This window comes from Gopherus flavomarginatus, chromosome 6 (assembly GCF_025201925.1).
Source record: "Gopherus flavomarginatus isolate rGopFla2 chromosome 6, rGopFla2.mat.asm, whole genome shotgun sequence".
NCBI lineage: Eukaryota > Metazoa > Chordata > Testudines > Testudinidae > Gopherus > Gopherus flavomarginatus.
In genome coordinates, this window is record NC_066622.1 from 131668277 (window position 1) to 131691399 (window position 23123).

Consider the following 23123-nt stretch of genomic DNA (forward strand, 5'->3'; position numbering starts at 1 on the left):
GAAATTATGGTAAGTTTTTACCCCTGTGTATGTATTAAATGAACTATCTGCACTCATCCAAGTAAGAGGTTTGGGGTATCCGTCTTCAAACTATTTTTCATGTATTGATTTATAAAAAAAAACCTTTACAGTCAGCATCACAGCAGACAATCAAAATTTCACATAACTGCAGTTTTTCACATATTTGACAGTCTTTCCACTTCCACTTATGAACAGTGCAATCCAGAAGGATTAAGAATAATCTGTGGAAGTTTATAATGGTCAATTCCTTCCTCCATTCAAGAGCCAACAAAGGTAACTTTTCCCTTCTGATGGAAAAAAGTTACCTTTTCCTAACTGGTGTTCTTTGAGCTGTGTTGCTCATGTCTATTCCACAATAGGTGTGACTGCTCGCCATGTGCATCAGTGCCGGAAGCTTTTCCCCTAGCAGTACCCGTAGGGGGGAGCGCCTGGAGTGGCGCCTGCCTGGGGCGGTATAAGGGTTGCTGCACGCTCCCCTCACTCTCAGTTCCTTCTTGCCAGACAACTCCAACAGAGGGGAAGGAGGGTGGGACATGGAATAGACATGAGCAACACATCTTGAAGAACATCAGTTATGGTAAAGGTAACTGGTTTTTCTTCCTCGAGTGATTGTTCATGGGTATTCCACAACAGGTGATTCCAAGCTATACCTGTTGGAGGTGGGTAGGAGTTCACAAGTTCACAGGAAGGAGGACAGTCCTGCCAAACCTGGTGTCATCCCTGGTTTGGAAGACGATCACACAGTGCAAGATGAACATGTGAACTGATGACCACATGGCGGCCCTACAAATGTCCTGGATGGGGACATGGGCCATGAAGGCAGTCGATGAGGCCTGTGTCCGGGTCAAGTGTGCCCTCACAATGGGTGGCTGGGGAATGCACACCAGCTCATAACAGGAACGGGGCCCTGTCCCTGAACGGGACCCGTTGGAGCATGTTGTTCGGGGTGGACCACCATCGCAGGGAGGTAACCACAGCGTCCAGCATGGTGAGGGCCTTGTCCATCCTGTCCGTGGCCTGGGAGAAATTCAAGGCCAACCAGAGCTGGAGGGGCCTCATCCTCAGACTGGCATGACAGACCATGTACATCCATGCCGACATATGACCCAAGAGCTGCAGGCAAACCCTGGCTGTTGTCACCGGGAACCTTTTGACCGAGTTGATGAGACCTTTCAGGGTCTCGAACCTGTCTGGTGGGAGAGAGGTCCTGGCTGACACTATGTTCAGGAGTGCCCCGATAAACTCTATGCATTGGACTGGGACTAACGTGGACTTTGTGTTGTTTACCAGTAGGCTCAAGGCGGTGTACGTGGACAGGAGCGCCACGTGATCCCTCACCTGAGACCGGGAGGTGCCCTTAACAAGCCAATCATCCAGATATTTCCCTATCTGTACCCCCTTCCCACGAACATGCATTTTGTAAACACCCTGGGGGCAGTGGACTGCCCAAACAGAAGGACCGTAAATTGGTAATGATTCTGTCTCACCACAAAATGGAGGAAGCGCCTGTGCCCCTTGAATATGTGGATGTAGAAGTACACATCCTGTAGATCGAGGGCAGCATAATGGTCCCTGGGATCCAGGGAGCGGATGATGGAGGCCAGGGAGACCATGCGGAACTTGAGTTTCCCCATGTGCTGGTTCAGAACCCAGAGGTCCAGTATGGGCCTGAGACCCCCTTTGGCCTTGGGATAAGGAAATAATGGGAGTAGTACGCCTTGCCCATGAACTCCTCAGACACTGCCTCTATTGCTCCTAGTCCTAGGAGCCACCTCATCTCCTGCTCGAGCAGGGCTTCGTGTGAGGGGTCCCCCAGGAGGGATGGGGGCACGGGGTGGTTGGGCGAGGAGGAAGTAAACTGGAGGGTATAACCCCAGCAAATGGTGTTGAGGACCCATCGGTCCAAAGTGAGCCGAGACCATTCTGGAAGGAAAGCATAGAATTGGTTGGAGAAGGGAAGCTTTATTGGGGTTGGATCCCTGATGAGGGCTGGCGGGTTGCCCCCAAGCGTCTCGTCAAAATTGCCTTTTTCCCCGCTTGCTTGCCCTTGGAGGGTACAGGTTGGGGGGCAGGCCGAGGCTGCCTATGAGCGTGTCTCTTATAGCCCTGTTGCTTCTTATGCGTGGCCTCGTACTTCGAGAGGGCAGCCGGGGTTGAAATCTGCTGTGGCTTGAACTTAGGTTTTGCCAGAGCCGGGACATAGAGACCCAGCGTCTGGAGGGTCGTGCGAGAGTCCTTCATGCCATGCAGCCTTGTATCTGTTTCCTCTGTGAACAGTGCTTTCCCATCGAACGGGAGATCCTGCATGGAAGATTGCGCCTCGCTGGAGAGCCTGGAGAGCAAGAGCCATGATGGCCATCTCATGGACGCTGCGGAGGCCATTGAACATGCAGCCGTGTCCACAGCATCCGAGGCAGCCTGCAAGGAAGTCCGAGTTGCCGTTGCCCCTTCCTCCACCAGCGCCCTGAACTACTACTTATTGCGCTCCTGAAGGGAGACCTCAGATTTAAGCAGCGAGCCCCACAGATTAAATTCGTACCGACCCAAGAGGGCCTGATGGTTTGCCACTCATAACTGGAAGCTCGAAGACGAATACATTTTTCTTCCGAAAGAGTCCAGCCTCTGAGTCTTTGTTCTTTGGGGTCAGGGCTAGCTGACCGGGTCGTTCCCTGTGGTTGACCGACTCGATCACCAGGGAGTTGGGCACCGGGTGGGTATATAGGTACTCATGCCCTTTAGTGGGTACAAAGTACTTGCGTTCTGCCTTTTTTGATATAGGAGCCAACGAGGCCGGTGTTTGCCACAGGGCATTTGAAACGTTAGCCACCCCTTCATGGAGCAGCAAGGCCACCCTACCCGTTGCCTATGGGGACAACATGAACAGGAAGTCCAAGGGCTCCTCCATCTCCTCTGCCTGGAGGTGGAGGCTTGCTGCCACCCTCTTTAAGAGCTTTTGGTGGGCCCTGAAGTCCTCCTGTGGGATGGAGGGAGGCAGGGCCAAAACTGCCTCCTCCGGGCGGGGTGAAGAGGACGGTGTAGTGCTTTGGGTGTCGGCCGGCGCTGGAGGATCCACCACTTGGTTGGACTCCAGGCACAGTACCGAGGACGAGCGTCCCACCAACTCCTTTGTCGGGGGTCTGGAGAGGGAGGCAGACGGTGCCTTCGAAGCTCCGGCCACCAACCGAGCTCCCACCGGGGCTGTGCCGGAGGCCACGGTACCCACTGGTACCACTGGGCCGGCCACGACACTCTGTGCCACTGCACCTGCTATGGCACCGGCGGGGCCAGCTTCCCGGGTTGGCCGGTCTGGCCCACTGAAAGACTGCTACAAAATGGAGACTGGGCTGATGTAGGATCCACTGCGGTCTCTCGACAGGGAGTAGCGGCGGTGCCAGGATCTGTGACGGTCATGGGACTGTGATCTCGAATGGAGGACCAGTACTGACGGTAATAGTTGCTTTGTGAACGGCCTCGACGGGCAGACCCATGATGGCGAGACACCAGGGATCAACACCCGGGGCTGCGGTGCCTTGGTGGAGACTTGGAGTGGGAGCCCGAGCAGGAACGGCATTGACAACCGTGCTGTGACCAACTGCGGTACCCTCTCTGGGATGAGGACCAACGACGACATCTGCTGCGGTCCTGTCGATATCCGCTGTCTGAGGAGGACCGGTGCCACGAGTCCCGGCTGGCTAGAACACAGCCTGAGAGTCTAGTCGGTGTCGAGGGCGATCCACGTGGACTCTGCCCCGAGCAGACACTGGGCACTTATCGGCATTGGGAACGTTCCCTCGATCAAGACCGATACTGAGTCGGGGGCGACTGCAGAGATCCCAGTGGAGGCTTGCCTCTGGAGCATGGGGCCGACATTAGCGGCGCTCCAGGCACCAGCATGGACAAGATGTCCCAGCGCCTGGAGGGCTTCGGACGTGGATGGCATCTGGACATCTGGAGAGGCCTGTTCCGAAAGGGCTGAGCTACTTCGCTCTACAGGAGTCAGAGGCCTAGGGCCCAGTGGGGATCGAGGACTGCCCGACATGGGCCTAGCCTCTGTCCCAGACTTCCCTCGGTGACACTGCGAGGAGGGAGTCTTCTTGGCCCTCCTGATGTGCCTGTGGACAGGGAGCAGTGCCGATGGTCAATGGCACCGGCGGATTACCGTGTACTCACACCGTGGTGCCTGGTATTGGCTCGGAGTGGCGTTCTGGGGTTGGAGTCGGCGCCGACTCCATCAGAAAGGCTTGGAGCCTAATGTCCCTTTCTCTTTTGATCCAAGGCTTAAACGATTTGCAAATCTTGCACCTGTCGCTGATATGGGTTTCTCCCAAGCAGCGCAAACAGTCTGTGTGCGGGTCGCTTCTTGGCATAAAACGCCGACAAGAACCGCACGACTTAAATCCTGGGGCATGCCCCGGCCCAGGCTCACTGACAACAGGTACCAAACAAATGAACGGCACCAATGCACGTGGTGAGCACGCACAACTATTGTGGAATACACATGAGCAATCACTTAAAGTAGTAACAATATAGTTTGAGCTAAATTGGCCTCTGGAATTCTGCCCTGAGTAAGGGGAAGCACAGAAGCAGAGCAGGGACCAGATAGTGACCTACAGTCATCATTTGATTTTTGCTTAGCCCTTGCTCCAATGGGGGGATGGGAGGGAGAAGAGGAGCATGGAGAGAAAGTAGTACGTTCTATCAGTCCTTTTTCTGCCCCTCCATACCAGCTGAGCTGTGTTGCCTAGCACGTCCAGTGGAGCCCCAGCTCCACCCACATCCCACTCCCTGCCCACCCATGTGAAAGGGGGAGCAGTTGCCTGAGCGGAGTGAGGGAGAATACCCTGGTTGCTGTGTTGTGACCCGTGATATAGGTACTCCGCACAGGAAAGCAAGGGGTCATCTAACCTCCCTGCTTGAGCACATAGCGTAATTCATGTCTGAGTCTTATACACTGCACTCATATGCAAGTGGTAGCCTGTTTTGCTTTGCTTTTATTTTATCAGTAAATCACTTGCTTTGAAATTAATATTTCATTACATTTTGAATAACAATAATTAGTACTGAACTTCATTTCTTCCAAGTCCTTAAAAATTAAAGAGATAAAACCTGATTGAAGATAGAAACAAACACTACAATTCATAACAAAATAAAAATGAAAGCATCCAAGTATATTTACTAAGGTGATGATTAGAAAATGTATGTTGCAGCAACACAGCTTTATAGAGAAATGACAAACCTTTGTGACATAGTGTCCTGACAGAAATTTTAGCTTAACTAGCTCTCACTATTCTGCTGTATTAGGCTTCAGATATGGAAAGATTTTTTCTTTTTAAATATTCTGTACTAAGTCAAATGTTCAGATACAGGAGATATTAAATATTCAATAAAAAAACTACTTTTCATTTACACATTTCATTTTCAAGTTTATAAAGAAAATCAAACAGACAATTCCTTCACTTAGGGCCTAATCCCACAAGTGGAGGAGTAAAAAGCACTCAAACTCTCAAGGGTTGCATTTGTATTGTTATAACTGTGCACCTACCAGGTTGTCTAGCATTCTCATGAGCGCTTCAAACTCCTGCTCCCCAACTTTCCATTTTTGTTGGGAGCCCATATTAACTCCAACTCCTCCAGCTGCTACCACAGTGTGTGTGAAAGGCTTGTACTTTTGCAGGTCTAGTATAAGAAGATTGTCTATTCCACCTGCGCCAGCTAATGCATGAACCTGCAACAATATTCACACAGTAGTTTGTTTCTTTATAGATAATTTTTTGGGTGTAGAATTCTCAGCTTGTCTGAATTTAAGGGAAAAACTGTAAACATAAAATTGGCTGCAATTATATTTTCAGGTTACTTTTCTTCTCACTACAATGATGACAACTACATTAAGACATGCAGAGAATGATTCCTATTGTATGAATGTCAGTATCAGTTAATAATTATGGCTCTAAAAGGAGTAAATGCAATAAACTTCAATTATTTATTACATGCTCAACAATGTACTTTTAGCTATAGAAGACAGAGAAATATCTTTAATCTTCATACAGACGTACCCTACAATTGGAGAGAAAGGCAACTCTGTGTCTGATTAATTACTTAAGACACTAACAAGCGATTTCTGGATTCTGCTTAATTTATTTTGCAATACACCATTCTTCTCCACTTTGTGTTCTTTGTGGAAAATCCTCTTTTTCTCATCCCAACAGTGAGCTTGAATAATTGAGTTGGGCGCTATGAATCTCCACAAGGACAGAGGATGGAGGGGGGAAGGAATTCTTCAATCAGACCACAGAGGATCTAGTGGTATCCACAGACTATGTGTTCTATTTCTATGCAGGGTAAGGAGTGATGGATCCGTTTCCTTCCTCCTCCTCTAACAGTCACTGTGTTCAGCCTGCAGGGAACGCTCATGGATCTATACTCTGTAGGGTGTAGAAGTATGCACCCCAGGACACAGGCTCCTGAAGTTTACTCTGTCCACCGTGGAAAGCACTGTTACAGTTTCACATGGATGATCTGTATTTAGATAGGGGGGACTCCAGATTTGCCCTGTAATATTACAGATCCATCTACATTTCCTCCCAGATTGACTGGCTTTCAACACATTATTTGGCAAAGCATTAATGGCTCTCAAAATAACTTTCATGAAATGGTATCATGTCGCAATGCTGCAGTGCAATAGGAAGACTTTCTAATGAATGATACTATCCTATGGGATAAAGTCATTCCAGTGAACACAATGTGCTCTACAGCAAAGCCAACACATGATGCCTAAACTAACGTTCATACCCAGAGTGGTTTTGATATTGCTAACTGTGCACATAAAAGGAAGTAAACGGAAACATGCTTTGAATTTCATGCTATAATAGAAACAAATCTCCTCTTTAGCCCACAGAACTTCTACACCGGGGTAGTCTATTTTTTGTCAAGGTCCAAATTTCGTGGTCAAGGTATTGCAAAGCTAAGATTCCAAAGAAGAAAATAAAAAAATAATAATGATAAGTAAATAAAAAGATTTTGGTGCCCGTTCAAAAGCGTCCGGTGGTACAGATTTGTTCCACCTATTGTAGTCAAATATTGCATCTAGTAGCAGAGATTCTGTTGAATACTTTGCAATAATGGAACTTCCTCCCTATGGAGTCAGGTCTATCCATTGCAATATCTTGTTATGGCATAAGTATTTCCTTCAGAAATTAAATAATGACAAAGCATCTCTCTTACCTGTATTTCACAGGCAAGCTGCACATTGAAAATATAGTGAAAGGCCTCCTCTAACGTCTCTCCTAAGGCTACCACACCATGATTTCTCAAGACCAGAACCTAGTAAATGAAAACACTAATGTTAAATAGTAGAAACTGGTACAGTACATGCAAATGATTAATGAAAAACATGAATAAAGGTTGAGACTACCTTGCAACTGGGCCCAAGAACCTTCTGAAGCTGAATTCTCTCTTCCTGTTCATCAAGAGATCCTTGGTAATTGCAGTAAGCAACATCTCCCAGAATCAAAGCTTCCTGAGAGACTGGAAGGATACCACACTTCATAGATGAAACCTGTTTCAAGAAAATTTATCGCTTTTAAGTTTCTGAAAACAAACATTTAAACCAGAGTTCTGTACAAAGTGCCCTGTTCCACAAGTTTCCTGGTTAAGCTTCCAAAGTTATAACTAAACTATTAGGTCATCCAGAAATTCACCATATTAGTGGTAGATTATTCCCTATAGGATTTTTTCCAATACATGGGTTCTCTACCTGTGGATCATGACCACTTGGTCCCACCTATATTCTTAAATGAAAGTGAAGTCTTGGCTATATGCTAGCTAGATAAGAAGAGTCTCAATATGGAGTAGATACTGTTCTCGTGCTTTATCCAGTCTAGTTTAAAAATACGGTGACAGCACTGCTACCACTTCACTTGGGGGACTATGCCAAATAATAGATGGCACCATGAGCAAGCTTTCCCTGGCAATTGATATTAATGCATCTTTTCCTCACTTCATTCCCATTACTCTACATCAACCCTCAACAATTTTTCTTCCTTCCTGATGTTTACACTCTTCAAACATTGGTACACAATCATGTCTTCCTTTTCTCATCTCTAGCCATGCTATACAGACTTATCTCCTTGTTTCTTTTATTTGTTAGTTCAGTCCAGCCTCTTACTCATTTTTGCCCTTTTTTGACTTCTAGTTTAGCAATAACTTTGAGAGATACCCAGAACAGTGTTATAATATAACCTCTTAAAAATGCAATTCATGTCATCCACATCACGACTTAGAATACGTTATGTAGTACTGAGATGATTTAAAATAAGCATTGGCCTAAATTGTACATATTCCTCCTTCACTATGACTGAGGTGGTCCGATCCTCATTTTATGAATGGCTCATTCCAGCAAAGTGCTCAGTACCCTCAGGTCACTCAGAATCTTGAAGAATAAGCCCCTTAAACTGGTGAAAGTCAAGAGTAACTGAACTGAAGTCAATGTTACACAAGTATAAAACTGTGGAGAGGAGAGTTTGATCCATACCTACTAGATTTACATTCATAATATACATCTTAATATATTTTCATATTTTGAAACTGTTTCTTCTTTAGGCCATGTTAGGAACTGTACAGACTTACAGCTGCAGTTGCAGGGGTGTGTATGTGTATCACACATCTGACATCAGGGCGCATGGAATAGATGGCAGCATGTGGACTGAATCCTGCATTGTCGATGCTCAGATTGGTACTCCCCTGGTCAACTACATCTCCTAAGATATTTAATTTAACCTGGAAAATCAAACAAAGGAAACTCATGGAACTACTGTATGTTGGCCATGACTAAGTGGCCATGAATCAACAAAAAAACAAAAAAAACAACAACTCCCTCTTCCCACCTCCCCCAAAAACAAACCAACGTACACAGGAGGGAGGGGGAGAGGAAACAGAATCAATTTAACAGCTATCATATTTGATCTTAAACTTGTGCTTAGTTTGATCTTTCCTAAACAAACTAAGATTTTCTTTTTACCACGTGCAGTAAAATAACAGTTAGAAGTATTAGGGAAGCCAGGTCTAAGTATACAAATCCTCCTGCTGTTAAAGATCTTGCCAGATGGTGGAAATAGCCATGAAAAAGGCCAGATCCTGATAAACAGAAAGAAATTCCTCTTTGATCTGGCTGCCCCTTAGCTAAAGGAAGAGATGGTAGTGTAGCACACCAAGCAGACTCAATTGGAGTAGAAAGCCTGTATGAGAGCCTTCAATAACAAGCTTCTGTTCAAAGCACAACCTGCATAGATATATTTAGCATACAGATAACGATAAATAAATTCTCAAACTAAAATGGTTAAGAGCAATAGATGCTAAAACTGAACATTTCAGATGAACTACATATTTTTACAAACTATTAATGTACTGTGTGTTATATTATAAATTACACCTCCTATTTTCTCATATTTGAACTTGAAAATTTAATTCAACTTAATGTGAAAACAAAGACTCAATCTCAGAACAACTGCCATTAAAGCATTTTAAATAAAAGTCATGAAAATAAAAAAAATCCCCAAACTGTTAGGGAGGAGGCGGGGGTTGGGGGGGGAGAGAAAAGAGTAACAGAGGCAAGAAAAGCAGCATACAAGATCCAGTTCTTATGGTTATATTTTCGGCTCTGCTTTTAGAAGTTGACCATATTGTGCTACCTACCTTCTGTTCCCTTCCAATAATTGTCAGTAAGACTCACCAGTAGATATGACAATTTGGGTAACAAACTTTGCAGTTCTTTCATACCATGAGATGCCTAATTTGGTAGTCTAGACACTGAATTAAGAGCCCTTATACCAATTACCTTTTTGTTCTTGGACAAATTACTTAACTTTGTTGTTTCCCAGTTTTCCAACTGTGAAATGAGGATAATAATACATGCCTCACTCCTGACAAGGATGTCATGTGGATTGATGCATGCAAAGTGCTTTGAAGATCAAAGCACTATGGATTACTCATAAGAGATTGCTGTTATACTAATAAAGTAGCTGACAAATTCTATTGGACTTTCTTTTGTGGATTGGTGGGAGCCCAGCTAAAATGCAAAAAGCTTGCTGGACAACATTAAAGTTTTAGTGGAACCAAAGCAGTGAAAGTGGATCGGAAATCTGGACAGAAGTGTTCAGGAGCACAGGATTGTGTAATCCCAAAAATTAATCTGCTGTTCACTAGATGATTTTATATGAATTTCAGAATGGGTAAACAAAAACCTGATGCCACTATCCTTCTTCATTAGCTGCAAAACGAAAAAAAAACAATCTAAGCTTCAGTGATTATTATTAGTGTAAGTGAAGCACATACCAAATTGGAGGCTGAAGCTTCAGAAAAAGACAGACCTCTTGGAATGATTAGAATGTGGTCCTGTTCTTTGCTTACTCTTACCTGCAAAGGAGAAAAAATGATTTCTGATTTATTATTGAATTTACTTGAATAACATTTGGAAAATTAATTCTAATTTTCTACGGTTTAATTTCAAACATACAGGTGAAAACACACAGAAGCAAGTAATCATTTTTACTCTTAAAAATACTCACTGTGATGTAGGAATTTGCTAAGTGTGCCCATCCAAACAAGTCAGCCAACCTGTACAGGCTGGCTAACTTACAACGAGTAAGTTTTTCTCCCTTAACAAATGAGCTGGTGTCTATTCCAGGTAGGTCACTGATGGGTGTAACCATTCCAAGGCCTGAAAGAAAAAAAAATAGATGGCAAATAGGACAATTAAATTCTCTGTAATTCTCCAAAAGCAGTACACTTACATTTGTAGTATAGAATCTCAGTTTTGGCCAAAAGATAATATCATTAGACTAGGCTTGCAGCAGAGGTGTAATGTTTTCTAGGACTGCCTTAGCAACTTTTATAATATACCCTAAAGTAATAAGAAAGTCTCCAATTTTTGAGAGAAGAAAGGAAGGATGAATTAGTGACAGAGGATTACTTGAAGAACCACTCAGATTTGAACTATTCTGTGTGCCAAAATAATGTGCTTCTGGACAGATTCCAGTGTTTTAAGACCTCCTGTACTGGTGAGCTAAGCTACATTTACAGGCTGTTTAATAACACTCCTACTGAGCTCTGCAGACTTGAATAGCCATTTGATTAGATTTCTCATTCTGAGTCAGTAGTTAGTTCTAGAGATGTCATGAGGGAGGATATAAGAACGAGAACTTTTGCAGTAGAACTGTTTAATAGCACAGAATACATTTTAATAGGGAAATTGTATTATGGAGCACCTCCTAGCTCATTTATGACTGTGAAGACCACTCCTTCTCCCCTTCACAAATACATAATATGTCTGTGGCAACTACAACATCTGAATACATAGGAAGTTACTATTAGGAAAGTTAAAATACATTAAATACTATGTTTTAATACGATTTAACAGATAGAAACAAGAAGAGAGTTAGTACCTTATGACCAGCCACCTTTCCAGAATCCACTAACAAATGGTTCAAGGACAAAAGTTTGAGAACATCTAGTTTATCTGATAGTCCACAAGACTGGAAGTCAGGAAATTTGGATTCTATTTTCCTTTCTGCCACTCACTTTGTAAACTCACCTAAAGTGACTTGTCCAAAGTCACACAATAGAAGCGTTGAGTATTATCAGCTCCCACTGGATTTCAGTGGGAGATGCTACTGCTCACAATGCTGAAAATCAGGCCCCTAAGAACACAATACTCAAGAACGGCCACACATGATCAGGTTGACAGCCCATTTAGTTTAGTATCCTGTCTCCGACAGTGGCCAGTACCAAAGCTTCAGGGAGAGTGTACAAAACATGACAGCTGGAGTGATCCACCAGTCTTCTACTCCCTGCTCTGGAAGTCAGACGTTTAGGGTCATCTGAGCATGGGGTTCCATCTCCGATCATCTTGGCTAATAGCTACCAATAGACTAAACACACAGCTGCCAGGAGCATGAAAGTAACATCTAATCATGCATTTGAACAGGTTCCTCCTTCCTATCAAATTTTAAAGGCAGGTATACTATAGTAAATTGCTGCCAGGTTAGTTGTCATGTTACTATCTATGTGAATCATAGTAAAATGATGAGATTGGATATTAGTTTTGCTGCAATAAGTTGCAAAACTTATTGACTATTAGCAGTTTCTAGAAATTATAACTTTTCTGATACCAAATATTAGAGGGAGAACATTTAAAAGTAAAATTATTTTTTAAGACCACAATCTGTATTGCTTTACAGATTAAAAAAAATGGCAAAAATTCTGTTGAAAGGATGAGGTCCCAGCATCTGGTAAAACAGAGACAGAATTTTAGAAAAATATTGGCAATTATACACGTTGTTCACTTACTCAGCGGAGATGAAGAGAAACCTGCAAAAGAGCTTGCCATGATGTAATCGGCAATCTGTTGCAACGCAAGCAGTCCAGTTGGGTTACGGCCCTTCTTCATCTGTTCTTGAATAAGACATTCCAGGTCTTCTCGGAAGGCCTGCAGAAACATTTGAGAATCACTCGGATAAACTTTCCTCGATAGTAGTGAGATCATTATTATAGGCAGGGTATAGGTATCAACACCTATTAAGGTTAACCAACACTTCCCAGTATAAGAGCCTATTTTAGTTGCTCATCACTTTGAAAAACTTTAACCGTCACACAGGAAGTCTGTGGCACAGCTGAAAAAGGAACCTAGATCTTCCAGTTCTTTGCTTTCTCCACAAGATCATCCCTGGGCAGGAACATGCTATTCACCAGAGAGATGGCTTAAAAGTTCAGAACTATGAGCCTATTCAGCAGTTCATGAACTCAAGAATGGCAATCTACTAAAATATAGTTACTTTAGGGACAGGAAACAATTTTATATAACTGATTTATTTGGAGAAGCTTAAAAAATAGTGGAAGAAAACACCTACCAATACTAACTTGACTAGAGCAATCATCATAATTTCAGTACAGTAGGGACTATTCAGTCGATCCCAAAATATGTAATATTCTGGTAAACCCATAGCACTTATATTAAAACTCATTTTAAAAACCATCAGCAATGTTACAATTGGGGTGGGGAGGGATAGCTCAGTGGTTTGAGCATTGGCCTGCTAAACCCAGGGTTGTGAGTTCAATCCTTGAGGGTGCCATTTAGGGAACTGGGGTAAAAATCTGTCTGGGGATTGGTCCTGCTTTGAGCAGAGGGTTGGACTGGATGATCTCCGGAGGTCCCTTCCAACCCTGATATTCTATGATTCTTAACCCCTTTCCATGTTAAATTTACTGTAACTTCATTTTGTTCCTCATTAAACTGCTTCAGATATAGAATGGTCAGATTAAGGGCTTGTCTACACATAAAGCATTGCAAAGGCACAGCTGCAGTGATGCAGCTGAGCTGCTGTAGTACTTAGTGAAGATGCTACCTAAGTGAATGGGAGAGCTTCTCCTGTCACCATAGATATGCCACCTCCCTGAGAGGTGGCAGCTATGTCTACACCAGGAGTTTGGTCAGTATAATTGCTTTGCTCTGGAGTTTGGGGTTTCCATGCTCTTGGGAAACACAGTTATACCGACATAAGTCTGTTTTATAACTCATTGGTGTAGTTTCCATTCCGTTTGAAGTTTTTTTTAATTGGTGGTGGTGTACCATATATTTTAAGATAAAGAGTCTATAAATTCAAAAAACTTTGTGCTATTTCTGATCAGTCTTGACTCTTTATCTAAAATGAAAGACAATTTTATCACATAAAAACGGTTACCTACCTTTCGTAACTGTTGTTCGAGATGTGTTGCTCATGTCCATTCCATTCTAGATGTGCGCGCGCACATCTAGACACAGCTGTTAGAAACTTTTGCTGTAGCGGCATCTGTAGGGCTGGCTGTGGTGCCCTCATGCCATGGTAGATCAGGTGCTGCCGACCTTACACCCTCTAAGTTCCTTCTTGCCAACAACTCCAACAGAGTGGCAGGAGATTAAATGGACATGAGCAACACATCTCGAAGAACAGCAGTTACAAAAGGTAGGTAACTTTTTTTCTTCTTTGAGTGCATACTTCTTATGAGACCCTGATAATATTTTTGTCTTTTTATTGGACAAATTCCCATAAGACCTAGCCCAATATTATTGATGGGGGCATCTTGCAGTTGGATCCCTGCAGATGCAAATGTTTGCCTATGCAGGACTGGAGCCCAAGTGGCTTTTTTTTTGCCTGTTTCAGTTACCTATTATAATGTTTTAATTCATGAGTACATTATAGACCATTCCTGATCTATTTTAAAATATTATGTTCAAAGTTTACATTTTGAAAGAGATATAAACACTCCGCATACAGCCCAAAGCAGACATTTTTCAAGTGGAAAGGGCCTGAGTCATTTGAGATCTAGTACTTGACAATAGAACACTTAACCAGGAAAACAAACAGTAGCAATTGTCAGAGGAATGAAAAATGATGTTATTCAAGTCCTATGAAGAAAATGTTTTAAGTGTGGGATTTAAAAGTTGTTTCAGCCTACATGAAAATTCTTTATTAGGATTCTCTACAGCAGGGGTTCTCTAACTGGGGGTCGGGACCCCTCAGGGTCATTATATGGGGGGTCACAAGCTGTCAACCTCCACCCCAAATCCTGCGTGCCTCCAGCATTTATAACGATGTTAAACATATTAAACAGTGTGTTTAATTTATTAGGGGGTCGCACTCAGAGGCTTGCAATCTGAAAGGGGTCGCCAGTAAATAAATAAATAAATAAATACATTTGAGACCCACTGCCCTAGAGGCTTCAAATTTATAAAAGTACTTCAGGCTGAAACAGATACAATGGACTAACATTTCAGAGGATCTTCTAACTAGTCTATTTGTATGCACACCTCTTAAAAAAAAAGTGCGATCACCACTGCAGTCAAATGATAGATTTAATCACTATACATGGATATTGTTAAACATGTGCAGGCAAGTATTTCCATATAAAATGGGAGCCATGATTTGAAAATGTGGCCTATAACAGCTACTTGAGGAGGAGGAAGAGGTAAAACAAGCTTAAGACACTTGCACAAAAGCAGGATGAACAATCCTCTGAAAACCAGCCCATTACAGCTGAGGCGAAGACCAACTCTGCAGCTTTCATTTAAAAACCCACAAAATACCCACCTGTTATGAGAGGAGTTCTGAACTCAACTTCTATTCATGCTCACCAGAGCATATCCTATGGCTCTGTGCTGCAGGAAGCTCAGCTGCTCTATGAACTCCTTCCCCGTGAATGATGAGAGAACTTGTTCTGAACTTTCAGGGCACAACAGTGGAATTATGGGAAGGAACTGGAGGACTAGGGACACTGAGTGCAGCTAAACTGCATCCACATTGTACAGTAGTCATGTTAACAGCTAATGAGTTTTGCCATCCTGAGCTTTGGCCCATACCTCCTGACATGCCAGCCAACTTGAATTAAAAGCACCACAACACTCAAATTAAGGGTTTCAGTATATGGCTGGGACTCAAGCTAAGAGCAACATTCAAGTAATAACTTCAGTTTACTTTGCATTGAAGACAAGCCTACAAAATTATAAAAAAATTGAGACATGGGACAAGGAAAAGACAATATACAATAAGAGGACAATTTGTTAATGAAATTGATAGATGACACTACATTTGGAGGAGGAGTTGCAGACTCCTGTGAGGACAGAGAAATACAGAAGTATGTAGAGACGTCAGAAATGTGGATGGGATATATGGGTAGGCTCAGCCCGGAAAAAACATCAAACTAGTATAGCTGGTGAAAAATAAATGTAAAACTACAATTCACTATTGAAAGAGGCATAAGAGCTAATGGTGGACAACAAATTAGATATGTCTGTAACATGACATGGCAGCAAACAAAGGCCAGTGCAATGTTGGGTTGCATGTGCATATGCAGAGGCATCATGTGGCAGGACAGGCATATGAGCATTTCCCACTATACTACCTTGGTGTAAATGCCTCTAGAAAAGATAGTTGGGTACCTGTAGTTCTTGTTTCTGCAAGACATACATGTCTGTGGATTACTACCCTTAGGTTCATGCAGCACCAGTCCAGGTGACTACTTCTTTGATTTAAATGTTGAGCTTCTGAGGCATCCATAGGAGTGTCTCTGCAGTCCTCAACAGGGAACTATCACATAGTAAGTCGCCCCTTGCAACGGGACTGGGGCTTAACGTTACCTGTGCCAAATTTAGCCTGCCTCCCCAGGTGAAAGGAATGACACCAAGAGCTATGTGATGGGAGCATGTGACTAGAAGCTAGGTCATCTGCCCTGTCTTCTTTTCAGCAGACAATTCTTCAGAGCTCCCAGGCAAAGGCTTTGGGAGAGAGACCTAAGAATGGGAGTCTGTTGAGGGATAAGCTTCAGCTGATGGACCTTCAGAAAGCAGGAGCCTCCTGGATGAGAAGCCCCAGCTAGAAGAGTTATGAAGGACTGTTAGCCTGGTAGGAGGGCTGTAAGCAAAGGGAAGCCCTGATAAAGGACTTGAAAGACCTTTGAGCCTAGAAGTAGGGCTGTTTGGATGCTGAAGCCCATTATCAACTGGGAGGTCTAACTGAGCCCAAGGAAGGAAGGTTTTGATTACTATTTTATGATAACAAACCAAATCCATAAGGTGAATAATATTGTGAAAACACCAGGTGTGGTGGTTTGATTCAAGACAGGAAATAAACTGAGGCAGCGGCAGGGCCCAAAGGCAGATTGGATAATGCTTGCTACAGGATTACCAAGGCTTTCCTGATCAGTTACTTTCAAGAGCTAGACATTGTTCTTTATCAAATAAAACCGCTTGTTCTGCATTTTGGGGCTGATTGGCTGGTGGATGGGACTGCCATTTCTGCCTCCATTGCTTGGCCACAATGCTGGCAGGGAGAGGAGAAGGATACAAGCACACAACAACTGAAGGGAAAAACAGGTTTTTCACTTTTTACACATGTGAGAAAGAAAGGCCCTTGCAGAACAGATGGGCTAAAATTGGATTAGTTATATAACAGTAGCATAGGACCAGAATCAGTCTGCAAGCCCTTTAGATCTGGAATGTTTTGATAATTGCTCTTTGTATCCAATATAAAGTTAAAGCAAAATCCCACAAACAAATGTCTTGTGTTGGTTTAAAACAGCAACAACAACAAAAAAATCCCCCATGTCTAAGAGAAAAGCACACAGATCAGCAAAACCTTGACTGACTACAATAGCAGCTTTTGGCTACTCCTAAACACAAAACCCTTTTAATTTATTAACTTGCATACAGTCCTACAATGTTATGCTTACATACAAAACTACTACTAGACTCATCACCTCACCTGGAAATCCACTCAGTCCATTTATTCCTCACAACCTTTGTATAATATTAATTTTAAAATATCCTCTAGTTCTGGTCTCTGCAAAGATCTCAACTAGATCATCAGAGTAACATTTTATAATAAGCCTTAAGTATTTTAAATACTTCATGTCGTCTCAACACAAGATCAACTCTCTCCAAATACATAAACACATACATTCCACCTATCTTAGCTCCTGTAGACAGTATTGGCTTCAAATTTTCAGCTTTTCTTCAAACACAGTGATGTAAAATACAAAGTATACTCCATTATACAATAAAGATGTTATATAGACTGAAAACCCTAGGTGTTTCAAGTTGGGGTCCCAAAATTTTAGCCTTAATCTCTGTGCCTCAGTTTCTCAACTGTAAAATGCAGACATTAATGCCACCTACTCTTACAGGTGTGTTGTGAAGATGAATTCATTGTTGTTTGTGAAGCACTCAAAATATTATAAGAGCGCCACAGAAACACCCAAAACAAAATGAATACATTTTGTATTCAGTGCAGAAGCTGGATGATGTGCATTAAATAAAGCTTGAGGCAACAGACTGAATGAAAAAAAATTTGAATGCAGCAGGTGTGTTATGGGAAAAATAGTGTGCATTATAATGCATGTGCACAAGGGGATCAAATTAATCTTCTACAGGCAAGTCTAGATTTCTCTAATTTATGAGCACTTGACTCTTCAGCTTTGAAAGTCTTTTTTTCCCCAACTTTTTTTTTTTTTTTTGTAATGTAATATAGAAGAGAGCGGGTGTCACATACAACACAAAGCAACAAAATCGGTTTAGGTATAAAGATGCAGTTTCAAACAAGCACAGTGTCCTGGCAGTTTTATAATTAACGACACGGAGATTATTTGAACCTTACAATGGTAAACTTGTAGGTACTGTTGGAATACGTTCAAACAGTTTTAGATTAAAAGTTTGTCAGCAGTACAGTGAGGTGCTAGTAGGGGACTGAGACCCAGCTGACCGTAACTTTCTTATGATTTTCAAATAGGTAGCAGCAGGTAACATTCAAGGCCTTAAATATTCTTGTGGAGTGCAGATGGCTTATACTGTCACCACTTGTACCCGAAAACCTCTGAGTTGTAGACCATAATTAAACAGTTATCAAGTAGTCTGAAAAGTCTCCTAAGGATACTATGATCCTATTTCCTGGTCTACAACTTTGCAGATGTTCTCCATTTTAAAGCAATGTAAAGTAGCGGAAGCTTGTTAAAGAGCTTTCATTGTTCTGGGGGTTCTAGATGACCACTTAGCTTAATTTCAACCTTCCAGCTTTCCAAACATTTTTCCTTGTAGCATCAATAAGTGTCAATCTTTAGCAAATATGGATTAATAATTTTGATCTGAGAATGCCAACTGCAGCATGCTAGCCTTCCTACATAGTTGTGTACGTGTTTATTTCATGATTGTCACAAAAGAATCTTAGAATTTTACATCACTCCAAATAGGTTACCTACACAAAGCTACAATTTTCTGAACTCCCTTACTCTAAGAATGGGAAGAAAATTTTAAACTGTTTATTAGTGGAAAGGAGCTGTGTTTTGCATTTTTTTCTTAAGGTGGCCACTTTTCTGATAGTTTCTAATTCTTGTGGCAGGGAGTTCCACAGCTGTGTGTTAAAAGACTCTGAATTCAGCTCTCACTAGCATCAACCTGGCTATTGAGAATTCTATTGTTTCTCAGGATTTCAGCTACCATGGAGGGAGAAGTGGTTTCTGAGATATCCTGGGTCCAGTTTATTTGAGAGTTCTCAAAATCAAATACCAAGACTTTACACCCAATCCAATACGTAACAGCTAGCCAACACAGTAGTTGGAGCAATATACTAACAGCACCCTTGTGAGTCAGTATGTTCTACACTACTTAGTTTCTTTAGTCTGTGGGGAACAGTGTTGACATCTGATACTTTGCTGTGTGTCAACTGCATATTTAAGCCATTGGTGTCCCACGGTCTCCGTTAGAGGTTTGACATATCTATTGACTAGAATGGGGGAAGAGAATGGAGGAGAGCTATAGTTCTTCTGCACCTCAGCTTCTATCTCAGAAAACTGCTGTTCATTCCTGCAGTCCAGAAATAAAACAGCATGACCTGCTGTGAAGATCCTGCAGAATAAAAAAGGATGTTTCTTCATTGTCCATGGCCAAGTAGAGATCATTCAGAAGCATAATCAATCTGTTTCTGTGCTATCTCCTGATCTAAAACTGGATCAGGATGGGTGCAGGACACTGAGAAAGGCAGGTGTAATAAAGATGCTTTTCAGTAGCTTGTCAGTTGTTTTACTTAGGAACTGGAAATTGAATATCAGATTGCAGCTAGTGAGGCTGGCTGCATCCAATGTTAGTGTTGTTAATACCACTCAGGCAATAATGCATCAAGAACGCATACAGAGCTCTTCAAAGGAAATGATGAATATCTGGTGTGTCTTTCATCAGGCAGTAATGGCATAGGTTAACATGTCAAGTAATGTCATATCAGACCTCTTTGACCACCCATCAGCTCGCCTGACTACTAGAAGCCCTTTATGGTCATTTATGCTACCACAAGACATGACGCTGGAATCTGCCTGGTGCAATGAATGGTTAACAACAGTCATTAATCACTCTCTCATCATTGGCCCAACCATCTGTCCACCAGGTTTTGATTGGCCAAGGCACCTATAGTCATCTCTGAACTAGTTTTGAACAGGACAGGGCAACTGTGTGACCAGTCTCTTTAAATGGGGTTTTTCTAATGACCCATGATGCAGCTGTGGTCAACTGCAGACTACACTGCATATCACTGTCAAGTGCCCACTGACTTATTTTCAATGGTGGGCTACGAGTTCTCCACCTGGCTGGTGATGCCATTAAATGGCTGGGCACATTGCACCTATGCCAATGAATGTCATGAGTTACTCTTTTCTACAGGTTTCTAGCCTCTGTCAAACATTGGCATAAACCTGCAGTATAAAATGATTATCTTTGTCTGAGAATTAATGGTATGCCAAGAAGAAAAAAGCCTCTGAGAAGATAATTGGATAGGCCCCTTTTATTAATACTTCCACTTCAATGGCATCCAAAGACTCCTATTAAAATTTGAGTCCCTATATATCAGGTGTTGTACAAAACATTGTGGTGGTGACTGCATCATTCCCAAAAAACTTACATCCTTAGCAGATTCTGAAACATTTTCTCATTTGTTTTCTTACTAAATTAATTGGATTCTCCAATTAGAAGCAGTAAGAGATTTCTTGGTTCTGAAGACAAAATCTGAATAACTGAACTCCCCAATACTTTGTAGTGTTTTGCATAGGAGATTCTACCAGCACGACCTAGATCATCATCCTTTTTCAGCTTTAGTGTTTCAATCCAAAATTCCTCCCTCAGAAAGGGCAGGGATGTCTGGACAACCCAATCCTGCGCACATAAGCTTTATATTTTAAAGACTATATTTCACTTCATAGTTAAAGACTATATTTCTCTAACCTGAATATATTTTAATTGCTTGACATGCTAGAATTGGCTTAGAACGTTACCAGCAAAGAAGCCTTTTTAAAAATATATATTATATATATTTTTCTCATTTTTCTAAATTCCTAAAAAGAATTTAGTACCCACAAAAAGGAATAACCCAGAGACACCAGACAGACAAAATACAGGCATGCTCTTGCAAGCTTCTTGCATAAGGTAACTTCCAGCGTATCTCAAAAACATCACCTGCAATACCCAGGTCATTCCAACCTTGGACTTATACTGAGCAGACTGCCAATAGGACAGAAGCTTTCTGGTATTTTTGTGACAACACATTCAGAAGGGACCAAGTCGTTTTCATTTCTGACCCAAAAGAAAGTGAAGCTAAATCTCAAGTAATCCACTTGATATAGCCATGGAGAAACTTAATTCTGTCACTGTCCCTAAATTTGTGAACAGATTTGCTTTAAGGACATTCTCTCCTCCGGAAACTATATTAAAAATTGTTTATTCCATCAGAGAAGGAATTGTAGCAGAGATATCTGAATATTCCCCATTTCAACAATGAAACAGGGAAGCAGGGAAAGGGGATTCAGGTCTGACAGATGTCTGTAGGTCAAGCATAGCTTCTCATTTTTGACTAGATTGTCAGACACTGATCACACACAGCTATAGTTTTCTTCTTCAGCATCTCAAGGCCTAGCAGCCCCCAGCGCCTAGCTTATTTGGCCAACTTTAAAATACTGGCATCTATAAATGGTTCCTGGCTCCAGCTGTGGGCTCAGCTTCTCCCACAGCAGGAGGAAGATAGTAACCTCTAGGTTTTTGTGTCTTCCAATGTTCTATTAAACAAGTCAGCTAAATTTGGGAGTACTATCTCCCAAACCCTCCCTAAATCCTCAGGTTGACCTTGCATATCTAAAGCAGCGTGATCACAACAAACAGGAGTTGATTACATTTGGCAAATTGGGCAAACAATCTTTCATCCATTAAGACTAAGGTTAGTGCCTATGAGATTCAGCACTTTTTTTGCATTTAAATTAATACAAGAACACTGTGTAAGAAACCATATTGGCCCAGTGTAATTTATTGCATCTCATTTTATCCCTCTCAACCAGCTGAAAATTTGGTGAGTTTGTTCTGATTGCTTAAGAATTTGAGATATTCACTTCCCCTTGTTTGTGAATAGTTTAGTAGTATAGGTCTGAGTCCAATCATTATCTTCGAGAACTGAATTATTTTTCTAACAAATTATTATGATTACGCATTACTTCCTTAGTGTATTTCCTGGTTGCAAAACTAAAGTTGCACAAAGTTACTTGAACATAATAAATTCCTGAATCATGGGGTTTGCATACGTAGATTCAAATCTATATGTACAATAGGGTGACCAGATAGCAAATGTGAAAAATCGGGACAGAGAATGAGGGGGGGTAATAGGCATCTATGTAAGAAAAAAGCCCCAAATATCTGGACTGTCCCACTTGATATAGGGGCATTGGGACATCTGGTCACCCTAATGCAGAATCTGAAAGGCACTCCAAGGTAACATTTTAGTGAACAATCCTATTATTCATGAGTGTCTATAATATGGAGATTACTAACAGCTGTTTGCAATCTTATTATGCATGGAAAAAGGTCAAGAAATTAAATCCCTCCCCCTAATTATAGAAAAACAGATGAGAAAAGAAAATTTGAAAACAAAACAGATTCAAAAGATAAAAATTGCTTCAGAATATATTTGGCCCCACTGCTATTTTCAGACATGTCATGGATTTTCAAGAGTACTCACCAGGTTAATGCCAAATAGTACATAAATTAAGACTAACTCCAAGTCTGAGTCATTTGCTTTCACCAGGACTTCTAATGGAATTAACAGACTTATATGCCCAGTTGTACAAGTGCTGAATTTACATGAGGTGCACATGAATGCAAGTGTTGTAAAGTATGCACATTACTCCTTCCAAGTACCCAAAGAACAATTTAGCTTTTAAACACACCTCGAAAGCACAATTTAAAAAAATGTTATTTATTTATTTAAGGTAAAAGTGTTGCTGAGGCAGCTGGTAAGTCAAATATTCAAAATAAAAATGTAATGCAGATGTGTGTGTAAATGTCTTAGTTTGTTCACATTTGGCTAGTGACTCTGTCACTCTCTTCCCTGCTTCTAAGTTTTAATCAAGTGTCTTGTCGCCAGCTAGCTACTTTTGTACTTCTTTAATGAAGCATTACACCATGAAAACATCATTTGAAAACCAATAATGGGCAGTTTGTTCATACACTGAAACTATGCAAACAAAAAACGTGTTTGGCTGTTCTTATGAAAAATTTC

The 23123-nt window shown here is 41.9% G+C and overlaps 1 protein-coding gene and 1 long non-coding RNA gene across 22 annotated transcripts in view; one reads left to right on the forward strand and one right to left on the reverse strand.

Annotated features, from left to right (window-relative positions):
• ADD3 (adducin 3) overlaps positions 1-23123 on the reverse strand; it is a 186138-nt gene that overhangs the window by 23880 nt on the left and 139135 nt on the right. For all 20 annotated transcript variants that reach the window (XM_050958033.1, XM_050958022.1, XM_050958029.1 and 17 more), the window contains 7 exons: positions 12364-12502; positions 10584-10735; positions 10351-10431; positions 8647-8796; positions 7433-7576; positions 7243-7341; positions 5564-5746 (listed from right to left, as the gene is read on the reverse strand). In XM_050958033.1, coding sequence (XP_050813990.1) covers positions 5564-5746; positions 7243-7341; positions 7433-7576; positions 8647-8796; positions 10351-10431; positions 10584-10735; positions 12364-12502 — 948 coding nt within the window. The remainder of the gene's footprint in view (positions 1-5563; positions 5747-7242; positions 7342-7432; positions 7577-8646; positions 8797-10350; positions 10432-10583; positions 10736-12363; positions 12503-23123) is intronic.
• The window catches only part of LOC127053482 (uncharacterized), a 44036-nt gene that overhangs the window by 19874 nt on the left and 1039 nt on the right, over positions 1-23123 (forward strand). The window contains exon 3 of one of the 2 annotated variants that reach the window (XR_007775050.1): positions 1312-1930. The exons of the other annotated variant lie outside the window; for it this stretch is intronic. This is a non-coding gene — a long non-coding RNA (uncharacterized LOC127053482). Of the gene's footprint in view, positions 1-1311; positions 1931-23123 lie in introns of those variants that run through there. 2 annotated transcript variants of the gene reach the window in all.